The sequence below is a fragment of the Mandrillus leucophaeus genome, unplaced genomic scaffold, assembly GCF_000951045.1.
Source record: "Mandrillus leucophaeus isolate KB7577 unplaced genomic scaffold, Mleu.le_1.0 Scaffold23, whole genome shotgun sequence".
Taxonomy (NCBI): domain Eukaryota; kingdom Metazoa; phylum Chordata; class Mammalia; order Primates; family Cercopithecidae; genus Mandrillus; species Mandrillus leucophaeus.
The window spans coordinates 3,504,385-3,518,282 of record NW_012102365.1 but is presented as its reverse complement, the minus strand read 5'-3'; the positions used below and the strand labels follow the sequence as shown (position 1 = coordinate 3,518,282).

At 52.8% G+C, this 13,898-nt stretch overlaps 2 protein-coding genes and 1 long non-coding RNA gene across 3 annotated transcripts in view; 1 reads left to right on the top strand and 2 right to left on the bottom strand.

Moving 5' to 3' along the window:
* Positions 1–1,601: 1,601 nt before the first annotated feature.
* Positions 1,602–3,405, bottom strand: LOC105540976 (putative Ras-related protein Rab-42). Its single transcript, XM_011981763.1, has one exon. The coding sequence runs from the start codon at positions 3,403–3,405 to the stop codon at positions 2,938–2,940; it is 468 nt and encodes a 155-aa protein (XP_011837153.1). The 3' UTR covers positions 1,602–2,937.
* A 1,386-nt stretch (positions 3,406–4,791) lies between these two features.
* On the bottom strand, positions 4,792–7,740 carry LOC105540949 (ras-related protein Rab-39A-like). The gene is made up of 2 exons (XM_011981734.1): positions 7,497–7,740; positions 4,792–6,551 (listed from the first exon to the last, which is right to left on the bottom strand). Exons 1-2 carry the CDS (start codon positions 7,727–7,729, stop codon positions 6,128–6,130), a joined length of 657 nt encoding a protein of 218 aa, XP_011837124.1. The 5' UTR covers positions 7,730–7,740; the 3' UTR covers positions 4,792–6,127.
* A 4,332-nt stretch (positions 7,741–12,072) lies between these two features.
* The window catches only part of LOC105540948, a 3,922-nt gene continuing 2,096 nt past the window's right edge, over positions 12,073–13,898 (top strand). Inside the window, exons 1-2 of the long non-coding RNA XR_001006281.1 lie at positions 12,073–12,723; positions 13,077–13,740. This is a non-coding gene — a long non-coding RNA (uncharacterized LOC105540948). The remainder of the gene's footprint in view (positions 12,724–13,076; positions 13,741–13,898) is intronic.

Genomic DNA, 13,898 nt, shown 5'->3' with positions numbered 1-13,898 from the left:
AGACCAGGTGCAGTGGCTCACACCTGTAATCCCAGCATTTTGGGAGGCTGAGGCAGGAGGATTGATTGAGGCCAGGAGTGTGAGACCAGCCTTGGCAATATAGTGACACCCTGTCTCTGCAAACAATTTAAAAGTTAGCTTGGTGAAGCGCACCTGTAGTCCCAGCTGCTTGGGAAGCTGAGGTGGGAGGATCACTTGAGCCCAGGAGGTCAACATTGCAGTGAGGTATGATTGCACCACTGCACGCACTCCAGCCTGGGCAACAGAGCAAGACCCTGTATCTTTAAAAAAAAAGAAAAAAAAAATTGATGAAGGAATGAAAAGACGCCCTAAAGCAAATCATTTTCCCCTCCTGGCCCCAGCTTTCTTATCTGTGAAATGGGGATGACTGTGCCAACCTCACCATGTCACAAGGATGAATAAGGATGTTTTAAAAAGAAGAGGCAGATCATTTGCAACAACGTGGATGGAACTGGAATTGTAAATGAAAAAAGCCAGGCACAGAAAGACAAATTTCTCACATTCTCACTTACTTGTGGGAGCTAAAAATTAAAACAATTGAACTCATGGAGATAGAGTAGAATGATGGTGACCACAGGCTGGCAAGGGTAGTGGTAGGGGAAAGTGGGTATGGCTAATGAGTACAAAAACATATTTTTATTTTATTTTTATTTATTCATTTTTTGAGATGGAGTCTCGCTCTATCGCCCAGACTGGAGTGTGGTGGCGCGGTCTCAGCTCACTGCGGCCTCTGCCTCCCAGGTTCCAGTGATTCTCCTGCCTCAGACTCTGGGGTAGCTGGGATTACAGGCATATGCCACCACATCCAGCTAATTTTTGTGTTTTTAGTAGAGACGGGGGTTTCACCATGTTGGCCAGGCTGGTCTCGAACTCCTGACCTCAGGTGATCCGCCCACCTCGGCTCTCAGAGTGCTGGGATTGCAGGCGTGAGCCACCGCGTCAAGCCAAAAATGTAGTTAAATAGAATGAATAAGATCTAACATTTGATAGCACAACAGGGTGACTATAGTCAACAGTAATTTATTGTACATTTAGAAATAAAAAAGTATAACTGGATTGTTTGTAATACAAATAAAATATAAATGTCTGCGGTAATGGATATTCCCCACCCCCCACAAAATAAAACAGGTGACTTTTTATGGGTTAAAAAAAAAAAAAGGCAGGACCAAGTGCACAGGAAGACCCCTCAGCCCCGTCTCCATGGGGAGGAAGCTAAGAAATTCACTGTGATTGAAAACCTTCTAAGAACCATAGGAAGGAGGGATTATCAGTCTCATGTTACTGACTAAGGAGGAAACCGAGGCTCAAGGAGGTTTGGTTGAACTCCCGACCTCAAGTGAACTGCCTGCCTAGGCCTCCCAAAGTGCTAGGATTACAGGCATGAGCCACTGCACCCAACAAAGTGGCTGTGCTTTTTGCTACAGCGCAATGATACCCACTAAGCCCTACATCTGCTGAGATTTGGCCTAACATAAACAGTCTCTTCCGTGAAGCCTTCCCTAATTGCTCCCAGGACATTCCCTGCCTAGCAGTTCCCGTTGTAGGTTAGGTTACCAGGAGGCAGATTCTGAGATGGAGACGAGTGTACAGATGTTTATTAGGGGATATTCTTGAGATGGATACCTGTTTTGGGGAAGAAAAGGAAGCAGGATTGGGCACGGGGTTAACTTGGCTATGATGTCACAATATTGTCCTCAATGAAGCCTACAGAGACTGATAAAGTTAGGTTTGACTTTCAGAGTTGTCCAGAGCTGGGACAAGAGGGAAAGGCCTTTAAGGCCCCCCAGTAGATGGACATTGGATACGGGCTGCCCTGAAGGGAGGGCCTTTCCCAGAGAGTGGGGCAAGCTGAAGTCCATCATCCAGTGGCACTCCAGCACTGGGGAGAGGGTTGATGGGTTCCCCAGCCAGGAAGGGGGATCTTGGTGGCTCATCACAGTGGCCACTGTGTGCCCAACATAGTTGCTACACATTCATGTTCATCCCAGCCTCTAACATCCATTTTCAGCCCCTGGGCCTAGGGTGGGGGCATTGGCTGGCAACCTGGATTTGATGTCACATATTAATCCCATGCCCAGAATCATTTTAGCCTGAGGACATAAGGAGCCTCCAAGCCAAGCTCCCCCTGGAATTCCCCACACCTGCCTTAGCCCACACAGCAGCTTCCTGATGCTGGCTTCTGAGTGTCTGAGCCCAGGAATGCTGCCAGAGTGGCCACATCACAGCCAAGAAAGACGGGAGTGGGAATGAGAGCTTTTGTCATTCAATTCATAGCATGGCAGGCTCTGGGTGAGCACATCCTGTCCACTATCTCATTCATGGTCACCACCTCCTTGCAAGGTGGGATCTTTTATGAGCCCCATCGACAGGTAAGAACACTGAGGTTCAAAGACAGGAAGTTGCACATCTGGTCTCTCAGGCCTTTCTTTTCCTGTCTCTCTCTCTCTCTTTTTTTTTTTTGAAACAGAGTCTCACTCTGTTGCCCAGGCTGGAGTGCAGTGGCACAGTCTTGGCTCACTGCAATCTCTGCCTCCTGGGTTCAAGCAATTCTCCTGCCTTAGCCTCCTGAGTAGCTGGGATTACAGGCATGTGCCACCACGCCTGGCTAATTTTTGTATTTTTAATAGAGACGGGGTTTCACCATATTGGCCAGGCTGGTCTTGAACTCCTGACCTCAGGTGATCCGCCATCCTTGGCCTCCGAAAATGCTAAGATTACAGGCGTGAGCCACCGCGCCCGGCCATCAGACCTTTCTTTTCTGTAGAAAGCCTTGACTCCAAAATCCAGGAAGCATGACTGTGTCAGGATACTGTTTATATGAATCCTCTGTCATTTGTCCTCCAGAGAGATACTAACACTCCCCATCCCACCAGGTGAGCTGAGTCTGGGACTGCTTTAACCTTTTCTTTCCTAGAGTTAACACTGGCATGGGCCTGGGTGCTGCTTCCTGCTGGGGGACCTGGGGATTTGGGTCTTGTGGATGAGCCGGACACCCCCGCAGCCCTCTTCTAGCTTGATGTCCCCCTGCTGCAGGGCCTGCTGGATAGCAGCAGCGAGAATGTCAAAGGCCAGGTCCACATTGCAGTTGTTTTTAACCGAGGTCTCCACGAAGGCCATGTCCAGGGAGGCAGCCAGCTCCTCGGCCTCCTGGGCTGAGACACAACGGGTGCTCTGCAGGTCACTCTTGTGGCCAACCAGCAGGAAGATGACCTTGTCTGGGCCCTGAGTGGCCATGACCTCCTGGTGCCAGTCTTGGATGTGTTCAAAGGACTTCCTGTTTGTCACATCAAAGACCAGCAGGACACCCACCACGTTCCGGTAAAAGGACCTGGTGATGCACCTGGGGAGGCAGAGAGGTAAGCTGGGAGAGACTGATGCCTTCATGACACCCCCAGAGGCAGGACCTCCTCCCCCTGGGATCCACAGAATGCCTCACACCCCAGCAGGGCTCACTTCACGCGGCCCTGTGGTTCTCTGCCTCGGTGTCTGTGTCTCCCCTAACAGTCTGGGAGTTGGCCGGGCGCGGTGGCTCATGCCAGTAATTCCAGCACTTTGGGAGGCGGAGGTGGGTGGATCATGAGGTCAAGAAATCGAGACCATCCTGGCTAACACGGTGAAACCCTGTCTCTAGTAAAATTACAAAAAAATTCGCCGGGCGTGGTGGAGGGCACCTGTAGTTCTAGCTACTTGGGAGGCTGAGGCAGGAGAATGGCGTGAACCCGGGAGGCGGAGCTTGCAGAGAGCCGAGATCGCGCCACTGCACTCCAGCCTGGGCGACAGAGCGAGACTCCATCTCAAAAAAATAAATACATAAAAGTCCGGGTGCTTCCCAGTTAGGGTGCAACCGTAACTCGAATCCCTCATTCCTGGAGGAGGTCTGGTGCTGCCCTGACCTAGGTTTTCGTTTCTCCGTTCTCTTTCTGGCAAACTCCTGCCGATCCTTCAAGGTCAACACAAACTTCTCTCCCTTCCACATCTCCTCGACACTTCCCGCTCTGTTCTGAGCTCTCAGCGCCCGGGGCCAGTATCACTCATCTCTCCAGAGTCCAGAGCTCAAAACCAGGGATGTTCCTGGGCTCTGGGACTCGGCCCACCCCGCGGTGTTCGTGGGGAAAATGACTCCGAGCAGGGGAGGGTCTGGACCCAGCGGACCAGACGGGACCCAGGGCAGGGACCTCGCCCTCCGCTTGACCTCTAAGTTGGCCTCTACGGGGGTTGTCGTGGCCGAGCGCACTGGCACCAAGCCCCCCACCAGGAGTCCCTTAATAATAAGCCTCGGCTGGGCGCGGTGGCTCAAGCCTGTAATCCCAGCACTTTGGGAGGCCGAGACGGGTTAAAAAAAAAAAAAGGCAGGACCAAGTGCACAGGAAGACCCCTCAGCCCCGTCTCCATGGGGAGGAAGCTAAGAAATTCACTGTGATTGAAAACCTTCTAAGAACCATAGGAAGGAGGGATTATCAGTCTCATGTTACTGACTAAGGAGGAAACCGAGGCTCAAGGAGGTTTGGTTGAACTCCCGACCTCAAGTGAACTGCCTGCCTAGGCCTCCCAAAGTGCTAGGATTACAGGCATGAGCCACTGCACCCAACAAAGTGGCTGTGCTTTTTGCTACAGCGCAATGATACCCACTAAGCCCTACATCTGCTGAGATTTGGCCTAACATAAACAGTCTCTTCCGTGAAGCCTTCCCTAATTGCTCCCAGGACATTCCCTGCCTAGCAGTTCCCGTTGTAGGTTAGGTTACCAGGAGGCAGATTCTGAGATGGAGACGAGTGTACAGATGTTTATTAGGGGATATTCTTGAGATGGATACCTGTTTTGGGGAAGAAAAGGAAGCAGGATTGGGCACGGGGTTAACTTGGCTATGATGTCACAATATTGTCCTCAATGAAGCCTACAGAGACTGATAAAGTTAGGTTTGACTTTCAGAGTTGTCCAGAGCTGGGACAAGAGGGAAAGGCCTTTAAGGCCCCCCAGTAGATGGACATTGGATACGGGCTGCCCTGAAGGGAGGGCCTTTCCCAGAGAGTGGGGCAAGCTGAAGTCCATCATCCAGTGGCACTCCAGCACTGGGGAGAGGGTTGATGGGTTCCCCAGCCAGGAAGGGGGATCTTGGTGGCTCATCACAGTGGCCACTGTGTGCCCAACATAGTTGCTACACATTCATGTTCATCCCAGCCTCTAACATCCATTTTCAGCCCCTGGGCCTAGGGTGGGGGCATTGGCTGGCAACCTGGATTTGATGTCACATATTAATCCCATGCCCAGAATCATTTTAGCCTGAGGACATAAGGAGCCTCCAAGCCAAGCTCCCCCTGGAATTCCCCACACCTGCCTTAGCCCACACAGCAGCTTCCTGATGCTGGCTTCTGAGTGTCTGAGCCCAGGAATGCTGCCAGAGTGGCCACATCACAGCCAAGAAAGACGGGAGTGGGAATGAGAGCTTTTGTCATTCAATTCATAGCATGGCAGGCTCTGGGTGAGCACATCCTGTCCACTATCTCATTCATGGTCACCACCTCCTTGCAAGGTGGGATCTTTTATGAGCCCCATCGACAGGTAAGAACACTGAGGTTCAAAGACAGGAAGTTGCACATCTGGTCTCTCAGGCCTTTCTTTTCCTGTCTCTCTCTCTCTCTTTTTTTTTTTTGAAACAGAGTCTCACTCTGTTGCCCAGGCTGGAGTGCAGTGGCACAGTCTTGGCTCACTGCAATCTCTGCCTCCTGGGTTCAAGCAATTCTCCTGCCTTAGCCTCCTGAGTAGCTGGGATTACAGGCATGTGCCACCACGCCTGGCTAATTTTTGTATTTTTAATAGAGACGGGGTTTCACCATATTGGCCAGGCTGGTCTTGAACTCCTGACCTCAGGTGATCCGCCATCCTTGGCCTCCGAAAATGCTAAGATTACAGGCGTGAGCCACCGCGCCCGGCCATCAGACCTTTCTTTTCTGTAGAAAGCCTTGACTCCAAAATCCAGGAAGCATGACTGTGTCAGGATACTGTTTATATGAATCCTCTGTCATTTGTCCTCCAGAGAGATACTAACACTCCCCATCCCACCAGGTGAGCTGAGTCTGGGACTGCTTTAACCTTTTCTTTCCTAGAGTTAACACTGGCATGGGCCTGGGTGCTGCTTCCTGCTGGGGGACCTGGGGATTTGGGTCTTGTGGATGAGCCGGACACCCCCGCAGCCCTCTTCTAGCTTGATGTCCCCCTGCTGCAGGGCCTGCTGGATAGCAGCAGCGAGAATGTCAAAGGCCAGGTCCACATTGCAGTTGTTTTTAACCGAGGTCTCCACGAAGGCCATGTCCAGGGAGGCAGCCAGCTCCTCGGCCTCCTGGGCTGAGACACAACGGGTGCTCTGCAGGTCACTCTTGTGGCCAACCAGCAGGAAGATGACCTTGTCTGGGCCCTGAGTGGCCATGACCTCCTGGTGCCAGTCTTGGATGTGTTCAAAGGACTTCCTGTTTGTCACATCAAAGACCAGCAGGACACCCACCACGTTCCGGTAAAAGGACCTGGTGATGCACCTGGGGAGGCAGAGAGGTAAGCTGGGAGAGACTGATGCCTTCATGACACCCCCAGAGGCAGGACCTCCTCCCCCTGGGATCCACAGAATGCCTCACACCCCAGCAGGGCTCACTTCACGCGGCCCTGTGGTTCTCTGCCTCGGTGTCTGTGTCTCCCCTAACAGTCTGGGAGTTGGCCGGGCGCGGTGGCTCATGCCAGTAATTCCAGCACTTTGGGAGGCGGAGGTGGGTGGATCATGAGGTCAAGAAATCGAGACCATCCTGGCTGACATGGTGAAACCCTGTCTCTAGTAAAATTACAAAAAAATTCGCCGGGCGTGGTGGAGGGCACCTGTAGTTCTAGCTACTTGGGAGGCTGAGGCAGGAGAATGGCGTGAACCCGGGAGGCGGAGCTTGCAGAGAGCCGAGATCGCGCCACTGCACTCCAGCCTGGGCGACAGAGCGAGACTCCATCTCAAAAAAATAAATACATAAAAGTCCGGGTGCTTCCCAGTTAGGGTGCAACCGTAACTCGAATCCCTCATTCCTGGAGGAGGTCTGGTGCTGCCCTGACCTAGGTTTTCGTTTCTCCGTTCTCTTTCTGGCAAACTCCTGCCGATCCTTCAAGGTCAACACAAACTTCTCTCCCTTCCACATCTCCTCGACACTTCCCGCTCTGTTCTGAGCTCTCAGCGCCCGGGGCCAGTATCACTCATCTCTCCAGAGTCCAGAGCTCAAAACCAGGGATGTTCCTGGGCTCTGGGACTCGGCCCACCCCGCGGTGTTCGTGGGGAAAATGACTCCGAGCAGGGGAGGGTCTGGACCCAGCGGACCAGACGGGACCCAGGGCAGGGACCTCGCCCTCCGCTTGACCTCTAAGTTGGCCTCTACGGGGGTTGTCGTGGCCGAGCGCACTGGCACCAAGCCCCCCACCAGGAGTCCCTCCCGCGCCCTGGCTACCCGCACCTGAAGCGCTCGTGGCCCGCGGTGTCCCAGAGCTGCAGCTTGACCCGCGGCCCGGCCCGCAGCTGCAGCGCGCGGCGGTAGCACTCGGCGCCCACAGTGGGCTCAGGCTCGGGCTCGGGCTCCGGGGCGCCAGGCGCGCCCGCCACGTAACTCCTCAGCAGCGACGTCTTGCCCACCGCCGCGTCCCCTAGCAGCGCAACCCGAAATTGGTAGCGGCAGCCCTCGCCCTCCATGGCCGCGTCCGCCGCCCCGCCGCCCCGCGGCCTTTTTGTCCGCGCCCCGCCCCTGCCGCGCACCGCCCCCTGCTCCCGGCGCCCTACCACCGCCCCTGGCGGGGCACCGAGGTGGTCGGACCGAGAGGAAACTCCCGGCAAAGTTTCTCTCTCTCGAAGCCTCAGTTCTCTCCTCTGTAAAAGGGGGCTAATGATGACCCCTACTTCACAGGATAAAGGGACTAAACTAGATGAAGTGGGGAGGGTCCTCACTCATTCCTTCATCTCCAGCCCCACCCCCTTACCCGCTCCACCCCGCCCGCCGTGGGTTCCCTAGTTGGCCCCCACCCCTCAGCTGGACCCGGGAAGGCCACTCGGGAAGTGAGTGGTTTGTAGGTGCTCCCTCTCCACCCAGAAGCCCTTCCCTGGAGCCCTCATTAGCCCTGGCCTGGGGCCTCTAGTTCAATGTTCAGGTTCAACATTCAACAGCACCCACGGCTTCCTCCAATGCCTGTCTGAGTTGGACACCAGGGCCCCAGAAGGAACTTGGGCACAGTCTGGTTGAGGAGGCAGGACAGACACAGACAACTGCAATTCTAAAGGGAGTGCAGTTGGCCTGTGGATTTGGCAGCTAATATGTATGAGGCCAAAGGTCAGTTCATGTTTTGTGGACAGCAACCCTTTGATAGGGCCATGGGAGTGCCCCTCTTAGCGCTGAGAAGACTGAGGCTCAGAGGCACGGCTTGTCCCAGGTCACACAGCAGAGTTGGGACTCACATCCAGGTTTGTCTCATCCTTCGTCACCGATTTGATACCACAAAAGGGGACAAAGCAGGTCCCACGAGCACTAAGACACTGGTTGAGTTTTGTTTGGGTGAGGGGCTAGGGTGAGGCAGCACACGAGCCTCCAAAGTTTACTCCATCCTTTCCAGGCTGGCATTCTGGAAACCCAGGGCACTGAGGCTGGAGGTCCAGTTGCTCCAGACAACTCTAGTCTCTCTAGTCTTTTATTTATTTATTTATTTATTTTTAGATGGAGTCTCACTCTGTTGCCCAGGCTAGAGTGCAGTGGCAGGATCTCGGCTCACGGCAACCTCTACCTCCTGGGTCCAAGCTATCCTCCCAACTCAGCCTCCCAAGTAGCTGGGATTACAGGCACAACGCCCAGCTAATTTTTGTATTTTTAGTAGAGACAGGGTTTCACCATGTTAGCCAAGGTGGTCTTGAACTCCTGACCTCAAGTGATCTGCCCGCCTCCATCTCCCAAAGCGCTGGGATTATATATGTGAACCACCATGTCCGGCCCACATGTATTTCTGACCACCTCTAATGTCAGTCTCTCTCCTAGGCTGCAGGTTCCTTGAGGGCAGGGGTGATGATTATATCCTCAGGGCCTAACTCAGCGCTTGGCATAAAGTAGAAACTCAAGGCGCAGTGGCTCACATCTGTAATCCCAGCACTTTTGGAGGCTAAGGCGGGTGGATCACTTCAGGTCAGGGGTTCAAGACCAGTCTGGCCAACATGGTGAAACTCTGTTTTTACTAAAAATACAAAAATTAGCCAGGCATGGTGGCATGTGCCTATAATCCCATCTACTTGGGAGGCTGAGGCAGGAGAATCGCTTGAACCCGAGAGGAGCTTGCAGTGAGCCAAGATCGCATCACTGCACTCTAGCCTGGGTGACAGAGCGAGACTCTGTCTCAAAAAAAAAAAAATAAAATAATAAGCTCAGTAAATATTTATAGCTAGATGAATTAATGAAAGTGGATAAGTGCTGTTCATTCACCCATCCATTCATTCAGTCAAACACCATGATGGAGCTGGACTTAGGAAGCCAAAGGGTCAGAGAAGCCCATCCCAGCTGATGTTGAAGCTGGGTCTCCAAGGATAAGCGGGATCTGGGAAGGTCAAGGAGAAAGGAGACTCTAGAGAGGCATGAAGCAGCTGGAAATGCAGTCTGACCCCAGCTCTCCCTGAGGACTTTCCGGTCAGCCCACGTGGGCAATGCACTGTCAGCATCTGGCTTCTTGAACTTCCTCCCTCTCCCTGCTCCTACTGTGGGCTGGGATCATGTGCCTGCCTCTGACTGCAGTTAAATCCAGATGTCAGCTGACCTCTGCCACAGATTCACTGTATAACCTGGGGTAAGTTATTTCCCTTCCCTAATCCCTGCTTCCTCTTCTGCTAAGTCAGGCAAATCATGGTACCTACCTCAGGGTAGTTCTGGAGGAGCCGCGTGACACAGCAGTTAAGGTTATCTGCATTTGCATTAGAACAGATCTGGGTTGGGCCGGGCGTGGTGGCTCAGGCCTGTAATCCCAGCGCTTTGGGAGGCTGAGGTGGGTGGATCAGGAGGTCACAACCATCCTGGCCAACATGGTGAAACCCCGTGTCTACTAAAAATATAAAAATTAGCTGGGCGTGATGGCACGCGCCTATAGTCTTCTGGGTTTTTGACAGCTTTATTGAGGAATAATTGACACATAATAAACTGCACAAGCCTGGGCAACAAAGCAAGACTTCATCTCAAAAAAAAAACAAAAAGTTTAATAATTTTAATTTTAATTTTTTTTTTTTTTCAGACGGTGTCTCGCTCTTGTCGCCCAGGCTGGAGTGTAATGGCTCCATCTTGGCTCACTTTGAACCTCCACTTCCTGGGTTCAAATGATTCTCTTGCCCCAGCCTCCTAAGTAGCTGGGATTACAGGCGCCCGCCACCATGACCAGCTATTTTTTGTATTTTTGGTAGAGACGGGTTTTCATCATGTTGGCTAGGCTGGACTTGAACTCCTGACCTCAGGTCATCCACCCCCCCTTGGCCTCCCAAAGTGCTGGAATGACAGGTGTGAGCCACCACGCCTGGCCTAATTATTAAGCTTTTAGAGCATAAACTACAAAAGAAAAAACTGGCATATTAGACTTCGTAAAAATTAAAAACTTTTAGCAGGCTGGCTGACAAGTGGAGACCAGACTGTCGGGAGCAACAGCAGGATCTGGGAGATAGGAGACTGTTGCTATCATCTGGGTCAAGGATTAGGGTAATATCAGTGGAAGGGGTAAGAAACAGATTATTGATACATTTTAAAGGTAGAGCACACAGGAGTTGCTGATGGCTTGGACACCTGATGTTAGAGAAAGAGAGGAGTCCAGGACCACAGGGCATGCCCACCCACGACCTGCTAAAGTAGTACCTACTTTTTAAAGTGTAAGCAAGGAAAGTTGGCCTGCACCTGTAGTCCCATCTACCTGGGAGGCTGGGGTGGGAGAATTGCTTGAGCCCAGTTGGTCGAGGCTGCAATGAGCCTTGATCAGGCCACTGCACTCCAGCCTGGGCAACAGAACAACACCCTGTCTCAAAGAAAAAAGTGTATGTAAGAATAAAAATTAAGCGGAGCGCGGTGACTCACTCCTGTAATCCCAGCACTTTGGGAGGCCGAGACGGGCGGATCACGAGGTCAGGAGATCGAGACCATCCTGGCTAACACGGTGAAACCCCGTCTCTACTAAAAATTCCAAAAAACTAGCCGGGCGTGGTGGCGGGCGCCTGTAGTCCCAGCTACTCGGGAGGCTGAGGCAGGAGAATGGCGTAAACCCGGGAGGCGGAGCTTGCAGTGAGCTGAGATCTGGCCGCTGCACTCCAGCCTGGGCGACAGAGCGAGACTCCGTCTCAAAAAAAAAATAAAATAAAATAAAAATTAATAGATTAGGCACAGGATGGGTGTTTAATTCTCGGCAATCACCACTAAGTTTTCATACTGAGGCTTATTCATTCCATGCACAAAACATTGCGCTATGTGTGGTGCCTGGGGTGGGCTCCAAATTCCAGTCCTCTCCTCACTTGCAATAGCTGTGTGATCCATTCCTAAGTTTCCTTATTTTTATGTATTTATTTATTTACATTTTTGAGACAGAGTCTCGCTCTGTCACCCAGGCTGGAGTGCAGTGGCATGATCTCGGCTCACTGCAACCTCCGCCTCCCAAGTTCAAGCGATTCTCCTGCCTCAGCCTCCTGAGTAGCTGGTATTACAGGCGCGCACGATCACGCCCGGCTAATTTTCGTATTTTTAGTAGAGACGGGGTTTCACAGTGTTGGCCAGGCTGGTCTCAAACTCCTGACCTTGTGATCCGCCCACCTCGGCCTCCCAAAGTGCTGGGATTACAGGCATGAGCCACTGCGCCCGGCCAAGTTTCCTTATTTGTCAGAGCATACACAGGGTTTTTATGAAAACTAGATCAGATAATCAGGCACAGTTTAAATAGCAAGCGCTCAGTAAAATTATATATTAGTGAAAGAGACAAGCCTTGAATATAGAAATTGCCTTTCGGGGAGTATGACCCCCTCCCCGAAACCCATTCAGGCGCTGCTCGCTCGCACTCCCACAGAACTGTGAGCAGAGCCCAAGCCCTTTCCCAGCACACGGGGTTCATTTCCAGACTTTGAAAGATATCCCGGAGACAACTCCAGAGGCCAAGGCGGGTCGGCTTCCTGCGTGGGCCCAGTGCTGAGCACTGAAAGGTGAAGGCGCTTCTTCCCGCTCGGAGGAAAGCCTCCGGCGGTTCGCGCTTCGCGGGCTGGGGATGGAAACGCGCGTAGGGCTGGGGAGGTGACGCGCGGACAACGCAGGGGCGAGCAAACTACAATTCCCAGGCAGCTGTGCGCCACGCGCGCGGCCGACTGTCGGGCGTGACCGCGAGGGGCAGCCTATATAAGCTCTTGCACGCAGCTGCGGCGCCCTTTTTCCCCGCCGCAACCTTGTTGCGGGCTTACCATATTTAAGGCTCTTCTTACCTCCCTGCAAGCCATAGCCCGCTAGTTGCTGCTACCAGCCCGCACTCGCCGGGGCTTTCTCCCAAGGCCTCGATATGGTGGTGAACGTGGCACGGAGGAGTCGGACCTTCCTTCCCAGTGGGCCCGAGTTCCAGAAGGGACCCTCGGTCTTGAGAGGGGTTGGATCCCGCTGGGGCCGCGCCCTTCTCTCGCTTCGGCCTGCGCAACTCTGCGCTCTGGGCTGACAGGTGAGTGTTGCCGGCAGGCGGCCGGGTTTACGGAAGGGGTTTTGGGACCGGTCTCCTGGGGGATGCGGGGATGAAGCCCTGGGCCTGAAGTGTCTTAATTTGGGGGAGGCCGCATGCTGGTGTCAGGATGGCCTCCAGTTGAATCTATGACAGTTACCAGCTAGGTGATTTTGGGACTAGTGACTGCACGCGAGGCCTCTGGAGGTCGCCCTCGTGGACACGCTTTTCAGAAGGACGGGTTTTAGGCATTCAGACCCTTGTGTGCATCCCGGCTTGTTGCTTTCAGCCTCGCTGAGTGACTAAGCGACCTTCAGCAAGTAACTTAATCGGTCTAAACCTCTTATCTGTAATAGGCGGATAAAAAGATCCCATCAAGATTGAGAAAAAGCACACCAAATATTGGCACAGCGTGGGCAGTGGGGCCTACAGGATGACTGATTTAGTCAACAGAGATTCCGGCGCACTTCAGCAGGTAGTAATGATGGACAGGTGAGGCTTTAGGTGGCTGCCCTGGGATCTGAATTGCCCCTTGGCCCTTATCGAAGCTGCAGCTGCTTCCGCATAGCTGCTGTGGTCAAAAAGGAGCCCAGAGTGACAGTTTTCCTTGACGGTCGCCGTTCTGTTTGTTGTAACTGATCTGCAACATTTTGGGAAAATACAGTTTCATTATACTTGCTATCTTTCAGCTGTAGCCAGAGACCTTTATCAAAATGGGCCTGTTTTCACAGACCAGCAGAACGGTTGGGGGTTTGCATGTACAGTTAACCAGCATAAGATTCCCGTACTGGGAAAATCCAGCTGGGATGTGACACAGCTTAACTGATAGCATCAGTATTCGGACCAAAGGCTGGTTAGATTTGTATCGTTCTGAGGACCAAATGATGGGACCAATAAAATTGTTCTTGACAGTTGTTCTCATTTTGCTGTCCAGATGAAGACTCTGAGATGACAGAAGGTGATCTGTCTGGTGATCGAGGACTCCCGGGGTCACATCAGTGATGAAATGCAGGGGACCTGGTAGGTTTCTTTTGGAGACTGACTGGGGGTCCCTGGTGGGACAGAACAGCATGTTTCCAAGGGCTGTGGCTGGTGGTAGCCATGGGATCTCCAACTGCATGCAAGAGCAACCTGGAAAGACTTTGACAGCGCAGGTCAGTACAATACCTGCAAGCTGC